This window comes from Neofelis nebulosa, chromosome 4 (assembly GCF_028018385.1).
Source record: "Neofelis nebulosa isolate mNeoNeb1 chromosome 4, mNeoNeb1.pri, whole genome shotgun sequence".
NCBI lineage: Eukaryota > Metazoa > Chordata > Mammalia > Carnivora > Felidae > Neofelis > Neofelis nebulosa.
Window position 1 is genome coordinate 100,712,094 of NC_080785.1, and position 17,540 is coordinate 100,729,633.

At 38.3% G+C, this 17,540-nt stretch overlaps 1 protein-coding gene across 3 annotated transcripts in view; it reads right to left on the reverse strand.

Moving 5' to 3' along the window:
• The window catches only part of VSTM2A (V-set and transmembrane domain containing 2A), a 28,674-nt gene extending 23,279 nt beyond the window's left edge, over positions 1-5,395 (reverse strand). The window contains exons 1-4 of one of the 3 annotated variants that reach the window (XM_058725519.1): positions 5,283-5,395; positions 4,926-5,056; positions 2,967-3,133; positions 1,778-1,828 (exon numbers count right to left, since the gene is read on the reverse strand). In XM_058725519.1, the coding sequence (XP_058581502.1) occupies positions 1,778-1,828; positions 2,967-3,133; positions 4,926-5,004 (297 nt within the window). In that variant the 5' untranslated portion in view covers positions 5,005-5,056; positions 5,283-5,395. Of the gene's footprint in view, positions 1-1,777; positions 1,829-2,966; positions 3,134-4,925 lie in introns of all 3 variants that reach the window. The other 2 variants (XM_058725520.1, XM_058725521.1) reach the window with 2 other exon arrangements.
• Positions 5,396-17,540: the final 12,145 nt, after the last annotated feature.

The window sequence follows — 17,540 nt, forward strand, 5'->3', positions numbered from 1 at the left end:
TATAAATATACTAATACTATAAAAATAATGGGGACTAATCATTTCAAATATAGTCAGTTGAGTCTCCTAATAAAGTTTGAAATAGTTGGAGTACTTATATGATTATTTTTTTACAGTAAACTGAGATTTGGGGGTTTGGATCCGTGATTCTCAGCACTGATTGCACATTAGAATCCTCTAGGGAGCTGTTAGAAAATGGTCTCACTTGGATTAATATGGAAACATTAAGTCTGCATCTCCAAGAGGTGAAGCTATCACAATGTTTCATAAAAGAATACCTGAGAATTCTAAGTTAACAACCGCTGGTTTAAGACACATGACATGGCCAAGGTCACCTTGTAGGTAAACTGGGAACAAACTACTTTCTACCTCAGTTTATAACGAGAATTTTTTGCTGATTCACTAGATTTTATTAACCTTTGGCATAGATAATACTGTTAGTCGCAGTATGTAGTAGCTGTGTGCATGACCGTGTTTCTTAACCGCATGCTTCCTTAGTTCAGGATGTGGGAAGCTATTTTCCTTACCGCTTTTTGGAAGATATAGGCGTGGGTGAAGGGTGAAACCTGACTAGTCAGTGAACAATCCAGCCACATATATATGTATATAAAATGAAATACTTAAGGAAAGTATTGTCAATAATTAATTTTACCCGTGAGCCTTTCTAGCATCGTGTGAAAACAATAATTGTGTGATAGCATAATAATTGAATTAAAATATTCTAAAGTCGATAAGTTTATGAAGGTAAATTGTAGTTTTGGGTTTATGTCTTATTTTTGTTTGATATTTGCTTCCATGTTTAGATTATACATTTACATTTATTTTATAAAGTATTAGTTTCATATTATAAAAATTATAGAATATACAAAATATTATGTATTTTTATAACATACATGTATTTTATAATTTACATATATCAGTGTTTTATAAAAGAATTCCTAAACACATATATACGCTAAGGAGACCTTGTACTTCTTGATTATACAACTATTTCATTTCTAGTAATGGAATCTTCTTTATTATTTATGAATGAGCTAGGCAGTTCTATCAATATAAAGTGATTGTAGGAGGTTTCAATTGTGGTGTAGTAAAAAGATACAATTTTCTTTTTATTTCTAATTTCACATAGAGTTATTAAAAGTAATAGTCAGGACAGTCGAAATACATCTCGATATTTTCAATAGGTCAACCTCCTCCACTATGTTTTATATTTATATTGGCTTTGGCTTTATATGATTTTGAGCACTGGCATTAGAAATACATGGCATGCATTATGAATTACATTGAAAATTGAGTGTTTTCAATACAATTTCAACATCCCCTTGGAAGCTTTAATTTTTTCCTGCCTAGGAAGATTTTCATAAGTTAGTGTTTTACTTCCTATTAAAGGATAATTCTTTCTATGATTTTGAATGAAGATTAGCCTTGCAGCGCTACAGGCTTACAACTATTTATTTAACTGTTAAAAAAGAGTGAGAAAAAAAGCGTCACACTCTTTGGCCGGCAAAATGAGTCTTTAGTAATTGTTTAAATACTTACGATATTAAAGTAAATAATTTTATTGTGTCATCCTTAAATCGGCTTCAATTTTTTTGGGACCCAGTGAAATAAGAAAGGGAAGACTGGTTCTCGTCCTGCGTTCGTGACATTGCCGTTCTCGGGGACAACTAGTTAAAAGGCTTTCTAAAAAACCTAAAATTCACTAATTTTCACCTGGGGCCTGCCTGGCAGCTGACAAAGGCACGCGCCCCCTGTCGCCTGTCGCTGTGATACTCACGCTGATCTTAGTCCCGTCGTTGTCCGGGTCTCGGTCGGGCACCAGCTCCACCTGCGGGAGAAGGAGACGACGCTCAGACTCGGGACCCCCACGGTCCCCATCCTGACCCGGGGGCGGCCGCGTGGAGCCTGCCCGACGAGCCCCGAGCGGGGGCGGTAGGACCGTCTCCGGTGGGGTGATTCAGAAAAGAGACCGACGAGGGCGAGCGCGGCCCAGGCCACCGCGGCGCGGGGAGGGGACCGCGCGGGGGCGCTGCCGAGTCGCGCGCGCGGGGAGGTGGGTCCCGGACGCGCCGGGCCCGCGAGGGGGCGCGGGCGCGGGTGGAAGTTTGCGGGGACGGGATTCTGCGTCTTAGCCCAGCCTGCGACCCCTCCGTGGGGTCTCTGCCAGATTTTCCTTTTTATTTCCGCTCCGATAAGGCCGCCGTCTCTTTTGCTGAACTGTTCAATCTCTTCTCGGACCCTCTTTTCCTCTCTCACCGCTTCTTCCCTTTTCCTCTTCTCCTTTTCCCAGCCCTGCTCCGTTTCTCCATACCTTCCTTTCCCTTCTCACCCCACCCCTCCGCCCTCCTCTCCGGGGTGTTGAGGAGTCACCTCCGGGCCCCTCCATCGTTCACTCCCCATTCCCTCTCCCTTCCGTCTTTCCTTCTCTCCCCGCCTCTTTCCACCGCCCCCGCCTTTCTTCCCCCACTCCGTCGCTCCCTTGCCCGCCTCCACTTACCCCTCCTCTTTTCCCTTCTCTCTCCCCCTCCCCCAATCTCTTTTCTGACAACCTCAGTCGTGAGAACTGACGCTGTGTGTGTGTGTGTGTGTGTGTGTGTGTGTGTGTGTGTGTGATGGAGGCACAGAACAATCCCTCCCCACCCCACCGTCCCGGAAAGGGGAGGAGAGTGTCCTGGGATGTGTCAACACAGCAGTCCCGGAAGGACAGCTCCACCATCGCCGGTACTAAAAGGAGGAAGTCATTCCCAGTTTTAACTGGGGAAGACTCCACAACAGGACGTCCTCCTTGGTTTTAACGTGATATCAGCAGGACACATTCCTTCTCACTGCCTGGTATTGCTGGCATCAGTCGCGCTAACAGAACCACGCGGGCCCCCGGGGGCGCCCCCTAAACTGGACACCTAGAGGACTAAGGGGGTGAGTGGGACACACTCAGGGGGGCGTTGCGGAAGACGCGACTCCGCTACCTGCGCACCAGCCACCTCGGCCCCGGGCTCCAGGTCCTCGGGCCCCCGCAGAAACCACCACTGGATCTCCAGGTACACCGAGGCAGAGCCACTCTGGAAAGCGCAGGACATCTCCACATTCTGCCCCTCGGTCGCTGTCACGTTCCGCGGAAACTCGGTGAATTTTGCTGCAAAACAGAAATGCATCTTGTTGGAATGTACACACCACTCTCGTCAGCTTCTCTTTCCTTGAGAGCTCGCTACATTTTTCTTGGACTTAAAAATCAGGGCAACAAAACCCCTCCGTGACATCTCGGACTTTGCCTGGCTCCCCAACCCCCCTTCCTTTGCCTCATTCCTGTCTCATTTTTGGGATCATGCCTAAATAACTTTGTTGTTGATGAAGTCCAGATAATGGAAAGGCCAACAAGCTTGCCAAATAACTCCCCTCTGTTAGCCAAGATGCCCACATACCTTTTGTCAGACTGCAGCATTACCCAAAACTTACAGAGGGATTCAGTGAGCTACATTTTTGACAAATCTGTCAAGCTGATCTATGAGGAGAGCCTCTTGCGCTAAGTTTCTAAACAATCTATGACTAACTGGATGTTCATATAACAGAGAATGGATCGTGATTACCTGTCAAAATGCACCTTCCTGATATATCAAAACAATGGTTAACAATTGCGATGTTAAGACCACAGCAGTGAAACAAGTTGCACACGTTCTAAGCTGCGAATATTTCTTTCTTTCCAGATTCACCTTTGTATTTGTTCTCATCAAGCCATCACGCTGCCAATTGCTGTACATCATGGCATGTAAGAATCACACCCCTCATTTGAGTTCAGATTAAAGACTATTTTGAAGCCACCAGAGATATATTTTTTTTCAGTGTTTTCACTATCGATCTTGACACTGCTACTCTGCAAAATTCAGAGTTAAGAAGAAACTCACGAAAATGAAATGTTCCCTTTTCCCCAAAGGCATTTCTTCAACATAGAATGCTTTGGGTGTTTGTTCTTATCTTGTCTAAGGGACACTTTGCAAAGAACTGATGTTTCCCTGAAAGTAGTCTTAGGGAGATTTGTGGGTGATGGAGGTGCACAACTACAACGCACACTCATGGACAGGACTGGGGGGCTGTAGCACTGATTTTGGGTGGGTGCACCTTCCCCCCACTTTTTAAAGAGAGGCACCATCAGTGTCTCTTTTCAAAATTTTGTGAAATACCAAGACGATCTCTACCGAAGTGGAACCGTATTTATACTTAAAGGAAGTAGCGGATGTTAAAGAAGACATTCGGCTCTGAAAAGGACTTTTCTGTTTCAGCTCCCAGGAAGATAGCATTTCTGCTTGCCTAAGTGATGCAGTCTTCTGGCAGCAGAGATGTGATCTGTTCGTGGTGCTGAAATGATCACTGCAGCCTGCGAAGTCCTGAACAACTGGATTCAGCAGGCTGCTGCTGTTTGTGATGCAAGTCGTGCCTTTTTATGGGTCCTCAGAGGAGTCTGTCCTTTGATAAACACACATGCAAACGAAGTCGCAAGGACCCAGAAAAAGGAAACTCTAAACCAATTCTGCCTACACTGAGGACTGGCAATGGAGAGCCCCCCATCCCCAGCTCTGTTTGTTTGCGATGATTATGTATGCATGAGTGGTTACCCAGTGCATGCACAAAGATACAAGGCGCACATACACACACACACACACACACACACACACACACACCCCTGTGTTTGCGCTTGCACAGGAACCCACTTCATTGTCAGGCACCAACTAGGCTTGCTCTCAAATCTAGCTTGCCCACTATTTAATAAACTTTAAAGAAAAATGCCAAACAGAACACTATTCCACCGTTACTTGCTAAGAATCTCACTACATCTGCTTGGCCGTTCTTTGAATGTAGAGAACACACACACACACACACACACACACACATTCCACAAGCAAATGTATATTTGCCAATGAGCACACACTTACCTTGAGAAGAGAGCCCTTGTTGTACATATAAAACGGAAAAGAAAACAAATCCAACATACGCCAAAAAGATCCCCATCATTCCAAAAAGGGGAGGGGGGGGTCACATCAGTGTAGCCGACAGCCAAAAAGCCCTAAAAGAAAGGAATGCAAATGTATCAGAGGCTCGGTCTCAGAGCCCTGGGCGCGACACTGCAAACATCCTGCTGCTGGTTCAGCGAGCACTGGCTTTGGGGAGAGGGGAGCGCAATTCGCAAAGGTTAAAACCAGCTGGCTCGGATTCGGAGAGGCTTCGAGTCCACACTCGGGCTTGCAACGCGGGGAAGTGCCTCAGCTGCTTCGCTGCCTGCTCTCAGCTACCTGGCAGCTCGTCCAACGTCAGCCCGCTGCTCCGGCTTGCGTGATCACTGCCCTCCCTAAACGCCGAGCCAGCTCGGGAAGTGGGGAGTGGGCAAGGGGGGCGGGCTGGAGGACTTCACCGGGCTCGCCGCGCCGCAACTTTTCCCTCTAATGGCTGCGATGATGCCTTTAACTCTCTGCGCGCCGGACAGCTCCCCAGCTGCCGGGAACTCGGGCCGGGCAGCCCGCGGCAGGCTCGGGGCTTGGCGGCTCCGTCTACGTTTTCCTTCTGGGGAGCAGGAGCATTTATTTTTTTCCAGTTTGCTTTTTTCCTCCATGGATTGACTCCTTCTTGCCTCGGCAGACCGGATCGCTCGGTGCTTAGGAGGACAATACAGTTGTAGGATTGCGGTGTAGGATTGCGGGGGGCTAGGAGCTGGAAATTTGGGGAGGAAGTTGGGGCATTGTTGAAGAGGAAGGGAGGACTGGGATGGGGTGAAGGAGACTGCTTTAGGGCGAGGAAAACAGTCGTTTGAGGGAAATGTCGCTTAACCAGTTATTAACTGCTTTAACTAGAATGATCACATGCTATTATTCCTCACGAATTTAGTGCCGAACAGCCTCCAGCGGAGGAGAAAGCTCATGCAGGCACCATACCACTCTAGCTGGCAAACGGAGAAGACAAAAAGTACGAAAAGTCACGTATTGAGAGAATTTTCCAGAAAGAAAAACCCACCACACGACGATTACTTTTATTGTATTATTTTTTACAAAATTCATATGCCCCTCTGCCTTCCCTGCGTCTGTCTCACACGTATTTTGGAATGGGGGAGGGGTTTTAAATACCATTAAGGTCTCCATTGCACGGGTTTTCTTTTTGTTTCTTTGCTTTTCTTTTGCATAACAATAATTATCTAATGCTCCCTAGGATTATATGAATAAGGAATATTCTCCTAGGGAAAAAAAGCACAATAAGTTTTGGAATTTGAAACAAATCCACTTATTTGCCCTGGAGAAGGTTTGAGATAGAGATGTTCTATTTCTTATTAAGAACCTAAAAACAGTGTATTAAAGACTCCATTTGTCCTTATGAAGTCCAACCATTAGCCAGTGAATTTAAATCTTTTTAACAAAATTAAAATCATTTCCTATTTAAGCAGAATACCAGATATTTTATTCCCATTATTATTTCTATGCAACTATACCACAAAATTTCAATATTATTTGGAAATATGACTCAGCCTTAACAATGCTGTCAGGAAACCAATCCAGTATATGTATTTTCATTTTACTGGTAAAAAATCTGTAGTTGGCTAATTCCTTCACTAACCAGACCAAAAAAAAAAAATAACCATAACATATCTGTTGAGTTTTTAAACCACTCATGCTTCTACTGCTGAATGCAGCAACAACTTAAATGATCAGAAAACCAATACAAAATAACTTCATAAGAATATTATTTATTTTCTGAAGATATATTTATTTTTCACTCTGAATATAAGATTTATAAGATTCGAAGAAAGTCATGGGGAATGTTTTACATTGGTTTGTGTTTAGGCCAACAAGACTCCATATCCTTGTATTGAGCAAAGGATTCTGAAGTATGTCATTTCAAGAAAATAAGTCTCTTTATGCCCAAATACTTCCTCACGGAGAATGTATTTAGAGTACGGAAACAATCCAAGTTAATATACTTGCCCCCTACTTAACATTTTTTGGAAAATAAACAGAACTTTGCAGGTATTAGATCCTCAGAGGTTAACTTTCAAGTTATCCTTAACAAGATATGTTCAATGTTTATCTCCTGGTTTTAGCTTTAGTTGAACATATAACATAACCATGAGATTAATATGTCATGAAAATGACCTGACTTCAAGGTTATCTGCTGTTCGAACAGTTTCCAGTATAAAGAAAAGGGCATCCATTTTAAGCAAGGGAAGTTCTGAATTAATTTAGCAAAGCACTTCAATTTCTTTTAAGGGGAACTTGATCATTGTAACTATAGAAGTACAATAAAAATAAGTTGAAAAGTGTTAAAGTATGAGAAAAGCTTTTATAGGACAGATAAACTATCAAACTACTTTATAAGCATTTAAGCAACAAAAGAAAGAAAAAAAAGAAAAGAAAAAGAAATAAAGAAACAAGAAAGACAAAATTGGAAAAAGATTTATGTTCTTTTTCTTATGAAAAATGCCCGATAGGTATATTATTTTCACTTTTGCCAAGATAGACCAATAATTTCATCTTAAATATCTGCTGTATCATTTCAAGGACAGTATATAGTGCTGGCAAACAAACTTGCATTATTTCCTTTAGAACATTTGCTTTATTAAAGACAAAATATCTCTATATTAGCAGTTTGAAATGATAAGAAAGTTTAATTAAAAAAGTAAATATACCCAATATATCAAATGTCACAGTTCTGAGGCAAAGTCCCACTGTTTTTTATTAAGTTCCTGTAAAATACCACATTCTCCTATAAAATTGGTGGTAACTTACCAGCACAGATAACTTGTTTGCATCCAGAAATGGGAGAGACATTTTCTTCTCATTTCTCCTTTCCCAGAATGATTGCTGGTCCCTCACCCTATAAAAATGACTGCAAATCTCTTCTTAAAACAAACAAGCAAACAAAAACCTATCTATGAACTAACGCTCCAAAAATAAAATCTTACAATCTCATTTTTAAAATTGTTTTCTTGCCTTCTAAACTAACTTTTGTTAATTTTCTTTGCTGTTTTAAAATTTAAATATTTGTATCACCGGAGCTATTTTTCCTCTGAACTGTGTAATAGGAATGCTTATTTGAATATGTTCCTTCCTTGGGTATAATTCAATCTGGTTGAGTTCATTCCATTGCCTTCCTTTGATATCTTGTTTAGATTGCATCATACTCTTTTCTTGTGTATAAAAACTTGTTTAACTTTACCTTTCAAAAACTGCTGCCTTATGATGTCCACAGTCTCACATACACTTTCAGAGCCTTTGATCCACTAAGAATTAACTAAGCAGGAGAAGGGCTCTTCAAGATCTGTGATTATAAACTAGATTGGCCCTTTCTCCTAAGAGGGCTTTGGAGCATCTGTGCACCTTGAACTTGACGGGGATCACCATTTTTCACTTCCAAAGGCTCAGGATGAAATTACTTTCCATATTCCATTTGCATAATCTGTCCTAAATTGAGACTTAGTGCCCAATATAAACTTTTAAAATTTTCTCAACAATTGGAAGATCCAAGATTATGTATTTTATTTATAAATAACCTTTAAAATAAAACTAAGAAATTGGAAGATCATCCTCATGGGTCTAGAAACATAAGCTTCATTTCTTTACCTCTCTGGCAAGCAAGGTTAGTTGAGCAGCTCAGATTTTTCATCCATGCACCTAGAGGTACATTCTACTGTGTTCTCAAACATGGTCTTTGGAGAAGCTCAAAACTGTATAGGAGAGAACATTTCAAGATATTGAGGCATATTTTCACCTGTAACCTCATGCCTGGTTTATTTTTTCTCACTTGGGGAAATAAAAGGAAATATTACAGAGTCTTTAGATACGGAAGCAATATATAAAAAAACCCACAGAGAAACTCTTTCAATGGAAGAAATTAGGAGTCTAGGAGAAAGTCACTAACTCATATTAAGCAAAGATGACCTTTTAAAATTTGTTTTGGTAGTGCTGGGTTTATTGGTCTCCTCCACATGTCACATTCTCAAAGATATGAGAAAGTCAAGGACAAGATAATCACAACAGAAACAATATAAATAACATCCCTTGCTGTATATGCATATAGCATGTCTCCTTAAAATCAATGAATTTCAGAAATGGAATGGAGCTATCAACCAACCTGCTCACTCACAGATGACAGGCCAGGGGCTGCAAGTGATGGTCACTCCTTTGTGTCATAAAACTAAATCAAGACTTTCTTTCATCAAGATCCTAAGATCTAAAATGCTTAAAACAAAGGATTAAGGGTTGCATATTTTAAGGCAAGCAAACAAAACATGTTCATGCTCTTGGTTCTACAGGTTTTACTGGAAAATTGACCGCTGGAAAGAAATCGGTTGCACCCAAACTCTCTCCTAGATGCTGGTAAATGAGTCACTTGAAATTCCAGTCTTTGAACCTCCTCCACATACATTCTGATTGTCTCATATCTTGCATCTGATAAAGTAAACAATTCAGGGAGGGAGAATAATGGGTGGTCATTGGAAGTGATCAGTATTTTAAATAGCCAGGTGGTCTATATTGCCTAATTACCCCTTGTATGGCTACTGTTCATTTTAATCTTCCACACGTAATTTTCCCCTTTATTTTTTTCCCTTTAATGCATGACCAAAATAGAAATTACTTAGATCTAGCTTATATTCTGTGAATCTCAATGTAACTTTGTAGCTGAAGTTCACAAGGTCAGACCTCTAATTATTCATGAGGTCATGTTATGTCATTTTTAAACTGTAATATCTGGTCTAGATGTGACCGCTGGAAACAGCAGAGGGAAGCTTCACATTTTCTGTAACAGTTAATATCATGATCTGCTTAGACGTCCTCCACAAAACTCACGGATCCTTCCATTCACCTTTTGTCTCGTGAGAGATTAAAATGGGCTCATGATCAAACATAAATTGTATCTGGTAATTTCTTCATTAGTAAAAAAGCTAACATGAATATTGGGTGCCCACCCTTAGTGAAAAATATAAAGAGTCTATAGCTGGAAGCTGTGAAGTTAAAAAAAAAAAACAAACAAAAAACAGACAAACAAAAAAACCCCTAAGGATCGCGTAGCTGCGTCTACTATCTCTGGAATATCTCTTCTGGCTTCAAAATTATGCTGCAGTTGAAACTCAGGGTTTGTGATATTTATTAATTTCAATATATGCTTTTTTTTCCATTAAAAATCCTGTGGGTTTGATTAGACATGAATAACTATATTCTACATCTATTTTTGTGCAACAGATAATTATTTGGGGCGAAATAAACCCAAAATACAAGAAAAGCAACAATTTTGGTAGAGTTTATAGTTTCTATGCTTGTCCATGTTTCTTTGCCTATATTTATAATATGAATGAAAGTAAATAATAACTTATATATAATAAGTTATAATAATGGTTTTGAACATCTTTCAAGAAACAAAGCGATTTACAAACACTTAACTAGCTTTACATGCTTAAGTATATATATTTCCTAATTCAAAACATTTTTAAGTATACATGTTTTCTAATTATTGAATATTAAAGATTGAGTTCAACCTTCCCTTTAGCATTTATTATCTGTATGCTTTTAAGCAAGTGACTTTTCTTTCCTAAATGTCACCCAGTTGCCCTGTAAATGACAGCTCCTGTTTTATACTTTGTGAGGAAATGCCAGGTATACAGTAAGTGTTCAATAAAAGCTAACTATTTTTTTTAATTTTCACTTATTCCTATTTTTCACTCATAAGCCCAAGATTTTAAGATATTCAGGATGAATAAAAAGGGAAGTCTTATTACCCTTATAGTGATCTTTTAGAAGAAATGTATGGGGGTATTCTGGGCTTCCCCACAGGCAAATGGTGGCAAATTATAATCATTTGTATTGGAGGAATAAAGAACTCATATTTGAGAGGAAAAGTGGAGTTAATTCAAAACAACAAGACTAAATTTGAAAAATACAATAGGACCGTGAAACTTCATTCATGAGATGTTGTAAGAAGGGGGCCAAGGCAACAGTCAAAGTTCTAGGACTGATTTAGCAGTGTTCTAGCACTTACTTATTTTGAGAAAAGGGCTTTGATGTGACTCCAGTATGTATGGAGGTCCCGCTCACCTCCATTAAGCAAGCCAGGTATATTAACAAATGGGTATAAGTAATTCTATATGGTAACAAACTTAACTAGAGTTAGTCTGACTGTAGTCCGAAGGGCTGAATGACTTAAATAATCAACGCCTGTCATCATAAGAACTTGGTGCATTCCCCTATTCAGAATCTTGAGCCTTTTAAGGGAGCATCATACAAGTCCTAGGTTGATTAAAAATATAGTGATCACATCAGAATGGTCTTGGTTCATGTCACTGTCTCACTATAATTGTTAATATCACATACTTCTGCTTTCAAGAGCATCCCTTTCTGGATGATAAATTATATGACCACCGTAGTTTAAGAGGAATACAGAGCCCTTATTCCGGTGTCAAGTTGACGATCATGACTGTGTAACTTGCGAGGTATAAGAGAATATTTAAGAGTCCTGTAAATGGCCAGGATTTAGTTGTGAAGGTATTTGAGGTTGGATGAAAGAAAATTTTGATCCCAAGTCAAAATGTTCTAAATACAGAGAGTGGGAGTCAGCTCACATTCTCTTTGGAAGACCCAGAGGCCCTGTGGGAGTAGCCCCTGATAGCTGGGCTGAATCATCAATTAGTCTTGGTAATTGCTAAGAGGAAGCAAAAAAGCTTTACATTTAAAGAAACATAAGTACAGGAAACTATACTTTGAGAAAATGCTTTGCAATTTAAGAAAGAGGGAACAAAAAAGTAAAGGAGGTCTTTAGAATTTCCTGGGATTTGTTTTATATTTGGAAGGTTTGATTCACAATTATGGAAGGTGTGTTCACCAGTCCATTTTCAGAGGAGAGAGGTGTATGTGTGTGTGTGCTGCAGCAGTGACATTCAGGGGTGGTACGGGACAGGAGAAAGGGGAGTAAATACATACAGGGCTAAAGGGAAAACTGTAGCTGGCTCTTCATTCTCTTGTAATGTTTTGGCCACTTTTGTTGACTTTACTAGACCACATGTGTATCCAGCATGCTTTACCTATCTGTTCCCCACAGAGGATGTGTTCCAGGCTTCTCTACTCCATGGAGCCCTTATGCCCATGCTCTAGCCAACATTCTTCTCTGGTTCTCTCTACTGTGTCTTCTGAGATTAGGAAACTTTCTTACATCTTCACCCTCTTCCCCATTTTTGTCTTCTGTACACATTCAGCGTGCAACCAACCAAAAGCCTGGTTCTCTTCAACTGATACAACACCCCAGGAAACCTTCACCTTCACCTAGGCCATTTGTACTCTAACATTTCAAGTAACTGAAGAGCAGAACTTCCTAACCTGATATTTCCTCCTTGAATTTAACTGTGTCCCTTTGGAGCTCATGTTATTCAACTTAGAACATGTTTCCCTTTTTGTTTATAGACTTTCTTAATTTATCAGCTCTTCCCTGCTCTTAGTTACTTCAAAAACTACTAAAGGATACTTCCCTTTTCCTTAGTTATTTCAATATTCAGTTAGAGGATGCTTTTAAAATACTGATTTCTCGGTTTTTAATTTTATATCAAATAAAAATATTGCTCACCCTACTTTCAGTCGCATACCTCCTTTGTCTCATTGTGGACTTTGCCATTTCCTAGATCTGTTGTAACTTAGAAATAGTAAATTTACATCGCCTGTCACTTACCAAAACCTTGCATCCTTGATCCGCAACTCCCACACCATTAGTTGGTCAACCATTTAAAAAATTCATACCAGTTTCTCTTTGGACATTTCCCCATATATCATTTCATTCCTTCTTGACTTCCTCCTCTCAAAGGCTGGTTCAGTGTGCTATCACTTTAACCACTATTAGCCTCCCTTGTTTTGGCCAACAAGTCATATAAGGATTCTGCAAACTGCTCAGCATATCTTCCCTAACACCATTCAAAACAAGGGAGAAAACCACAAGTTTGGCCCACACACTCATCAGATTCAAGATTCTGTGTATGACCTGATTTCCATTAGCCTTTAATATGGTGAACTATGGTAGCATATTAGGTCCCCAAGCATTGATTGATGTATCAGGAGACTTCTTCAGGGGACCCAGAGACTTTTGCATTCAAGAGGTTTTTTTTTTTTTTTTTTTTTTTGTGGTGATTTATGATCCAGAAGAAAAAAGAACTAATATTTAAGAGAAAAACTAGTATTAGTTCAAAACAAAAAGACTATGTAAAAAATATACTGAGCCTGTGTCAATGAAATGTACATGTGAAGGGGGCCAATATAACAGTCTAGAGTTCTATAGTTGATTTAGCCATGTTCTATCTAGCATGGAGTTGTCAGAGAAAAAGCTTTGGTATGACTCCCCATTTGTGATCTAACTTGTGTCTGAGCACTTGGTGAGAAGATCTTTTTGTTTTGTTTTGTTTTTTGATATTAACTTGTTTCCATTCAGACATAAAGTTCTACCCCCCTGCCTCCAATTATATAGATTGAATACTACTTTGAAAGATAGTCATCTATTTAAGTTTTAAGTACATCATGATCAATTGGCCAATCCCTAAAGGTCAAGGCCCTCTGATTGCCATGGCCTTCCTTTGGCTTATTATTATAACTTTGTAGTTAATTGCAGCCACAAAATGATCATTCCCATAAAGAGCTCATTATAGTGGTGCCCTACAGAAGACTGACCCCACCAAACTAATTATATGGAAGCTGGTGATGCTTGACTGAGGTATTTGTCAATATCTTAGTGAATGAGGTGTCTTCTGAGTCCCCTCAGGGGATAGATAGTGAGTAGGTTAATGTGTTTCACATAATAAATACATACAACATTCCTATATTTCTAAAGCTTTGGATATCTTCCTCCACATTATGGAAGTTCATTATTTTGACCTCATTTAATGTAGGCCATCTTTAAATTCAAGTTTTAATCACCTAGCCAAATAAATTCTTAAAGTCACTTTCAATTTTGGATGCTAGCTTCTTAAAGTATGAATCTCTTTTAGTGAACCATTTTGATAATTCAATAAAAATGTGATAAAATTTAATATCCATTAATGATTAGTGTCTCTTATTATGCAGGAAACAGAACTTCCTAAACATTATAAAAGACATCTACTAAATGCTAATATTAAATATCATATTTAATAGCAAAATGTGTGCCTCTGAGTTTGGGATGTAGACAAAGATGCCCACAGTCTTCAGTACCATACAACATCGTATTGGAGGTACTAGCTAATGTATGAAGACAAGAAAAAGAAATAAAACATGTAAGGATAAGAAAATATTGAAATTAAACTGTCAATACTTGTGGTTGATAAGATTATATATGTAGAAAACCCAAAATATAAATATAAATTATTAGAATTTATAAGTAAATTTTGAAAAAAATTGTTGGATGTGAGGTCAATATATCAAGTCAATTGTATTTCCATACTGTAGTAACACAGATTAGAATATTAAAATCATTTAAAGGGACGCCTGGGTGGCTCAGTCAGTTAAGCATCTGACTTTAGCTCAGGTCATGATGAACCCCAGGTCGGGCTCTCTGCTGTCAGAACAGAGTCCACTTTGGATTTTCTGTATCCTCTGTCTCTGTCCCTCCCCTGCTTGTGCTTTTTTTCTCTCTCTCAAAAATAAATAAACACTAGGGTGCGTGGTTGGCATAGTTGGAAGAGCATGAGACTCTTGATCTTGGGGTCATGAGTTTGAGCCCCACACTGGGTGTAGAGATTACCTAAATAAATAAAATAAAATAAATTAAAAAATAAATAAACACTTAAAAATACAGATATGGAATTTACAGGAGAATAAAATTATCAAATATCCATGAATAAATCTAATGGAAAATTTGCAGAATCTCTGTAAAGAGGTTGGGAAAAATAAAAGAAGATCTAAAGAAAAAGAGAATATTCCTATCTTTGTTGATTAGAAGACAAATTAACATATGTATCTATGCAGTTTTACTCAAAATGTCAATAGGTTATCTGTGGTAATTGACAAGTTAATTCGACATTTCTTTTGGTAATTTTTGAATCAAAAGTAGCAAAGATTAAGAAAAGAGAAAGAGAAATGAAGATGATTTGGTAGATATATCAAGACAGTATAAATAATTTATAAGACATTATCATATTGGCATGATTACAAATGGAAAAAGTGAAATTAAAAAAATCTAGGAGCGCCTGGGTGGCTCAGTTGGTTAAGCGTCTGACTTTGGCTTAGGTCATGATCTCATGGTTCGTGAGTTCAAACCCCACATTGGGCTCTGTACTGACAGCTCAGAGCCTGGAGCCTGCTTAGGATTCTGTGTCTCCCTCTCTCTGCCCTTCCCCTGCTCATACTCTGTGTGTGTGTGTGTCTCTATCAAAAATAAATAAAGGTTAAAAAAATATAGAAATCTTCCTGCGTGTATTTGGACTTTTATATGCAACAAGGGTGAGATTTTAGCTACATGGTCAAAGGAAAATCTTTTCTATTAATGATTCTTGGCAAATTGGCTATCTACATAAAGGAAAATATAGTCCTTGATTTATGGCACACAGAAAAAAAAATCCAGGTTGATTATGACCTAATTGTGAACACTGAAATATTTAAGTTTCTGGAAGATGATATAGGAGAAAATCCTCTTGATTTTGGCCTACAGAAAGATTCCTTAAATAAGTTACAAAACCAACAGCTACTAAGATTGATACATAGGAGTTCATTAAAATTTAGAAGTTCTGTTCATCAAATGACATTGTTAGCTGAGTAAGAATTAAAAACATAGAGATGAATAGTTGGAATATACATAAGCAACAACACACACATATCCAGAATATATAAAGATTTCCATGGATCAATAAGAAAAGCATACTATTTTTCTTATTTATTTGTTTATTTATTTATTTATTTATTTATTTATATTTTTAAGTTTCTTTTAAAATTTTTTTAACGTTTATTTATTATTGAGAGACAGAGAGATACAGAATGTGAGCAGGGGAGGGGTAGAGAGAGGGGGAGTCACAGAATCCCAAATAGGCTCCAGGCTCTGAGCTGTCAGCACAGAGCCCAACGCGGGGCTCAGACTCACAAACTGTGAGATCATGACCCGAGCCAAAGTCAGTCGCCCAACCAACTGAGCCACCCAGGCGCCCCATATATTTTTTAAGTTTTTATTTAAATTTCATTTGATTAACATACAGTTTAATATTAATTTCAGGTATACAATTTAGTGATTCAATACTTACATGTAACACAAGCACCCTCCTTAATCTCCATCACCAGTTAGTTAACCCATCTCCCCATCCACCTCCCCTATGGTACCTACCAGATTGTTCTCTATAGTTAAGAATCTGTTTCTTGGTTTGCTTCTCTTTCTCTTTTTTCCCCATGCTCATTTGTTTGTTTCTTAAATTCCACATAGGATTGAAATCATAAGATATTTGCCTTTCTCTGACTTATTTCACTTACCATTATAGTCTCTAGCTCCATCCATGTCATTGCAAATGGCAAGATTTCATTTTTTTATATGACTGAGTAATCTTCATATATGTATATATATATATATATATATATATATATATATATATATATCTTCATCAGTTGATGAACATTTGGATTGTTTCCATAATTTGGCTATTATAGATAAAAGCACACTATTTTTAAAAATGGGCAATAGACTTTATACTGACTTCACAAAAGAGAATAAAGATCAATAAAAATATGAAAAGATGTTTAATCTCTTTAATAGTAATGTAAATTCCTATGAAAGATGCAATGACATATCCCATTAGGATAGCTAAAATAAAAAAAAATGGTATTCTCAATTACTGGTTTGCATGTGAAGCAAAATAGGGAAGCTCCTTCATTTAGGTGGGGGTAGTACCCAATCGTGCTATTGGTTTGAAACATAGTTTGACATATCTGTTAATTCTAAGGTGTACTTACACTGTGAAATATAACTCTACTCTTATGTACAAATGCAACAAGAATATATGTATATGTACTCCAAGAAATTTGTGTAGGAATATTCACCGTAGCATTACTTTTAATAGCCCAAAAGTAAAATCAGATGTTTACCTACACTAGAATAGGTAAATTATGGTATGTTCATCTAACAAACATCAAAGAAGATGAACAAAATAACCATAAACAACAAAATTGATACATCTTATAAACATATTGACCACCAAAAGTCAGACATGAAGAATATGTATTATAGCATACAATTCAATACAATTAAAAAAAACCGCACAGGTATAACTAACTATATTACAGTGCTGAAGTCAATATCGGGAAAGGAAAATGGGTGTTGTGTTAAAAGACTCAACTGGGGGCTACTCATATTCTATTTCTTGACCTGGAGACTGGTTACATGGGTATTCTCTGGGTGATAATTTATCGATTTGTAAATTTATGTTTTCTGCAGTTTTCTTTAATAAAAAGTTAAGTAACAAGAAATTCAAAACCATTTCCACTAAACTGACATCTGACCACTAAACATTTATTATCCCCAGTCTCAAATGGGCCCTTGATGATGTCTGTAACTATATTATTTTCATTGTAATAGTAACAAATCTA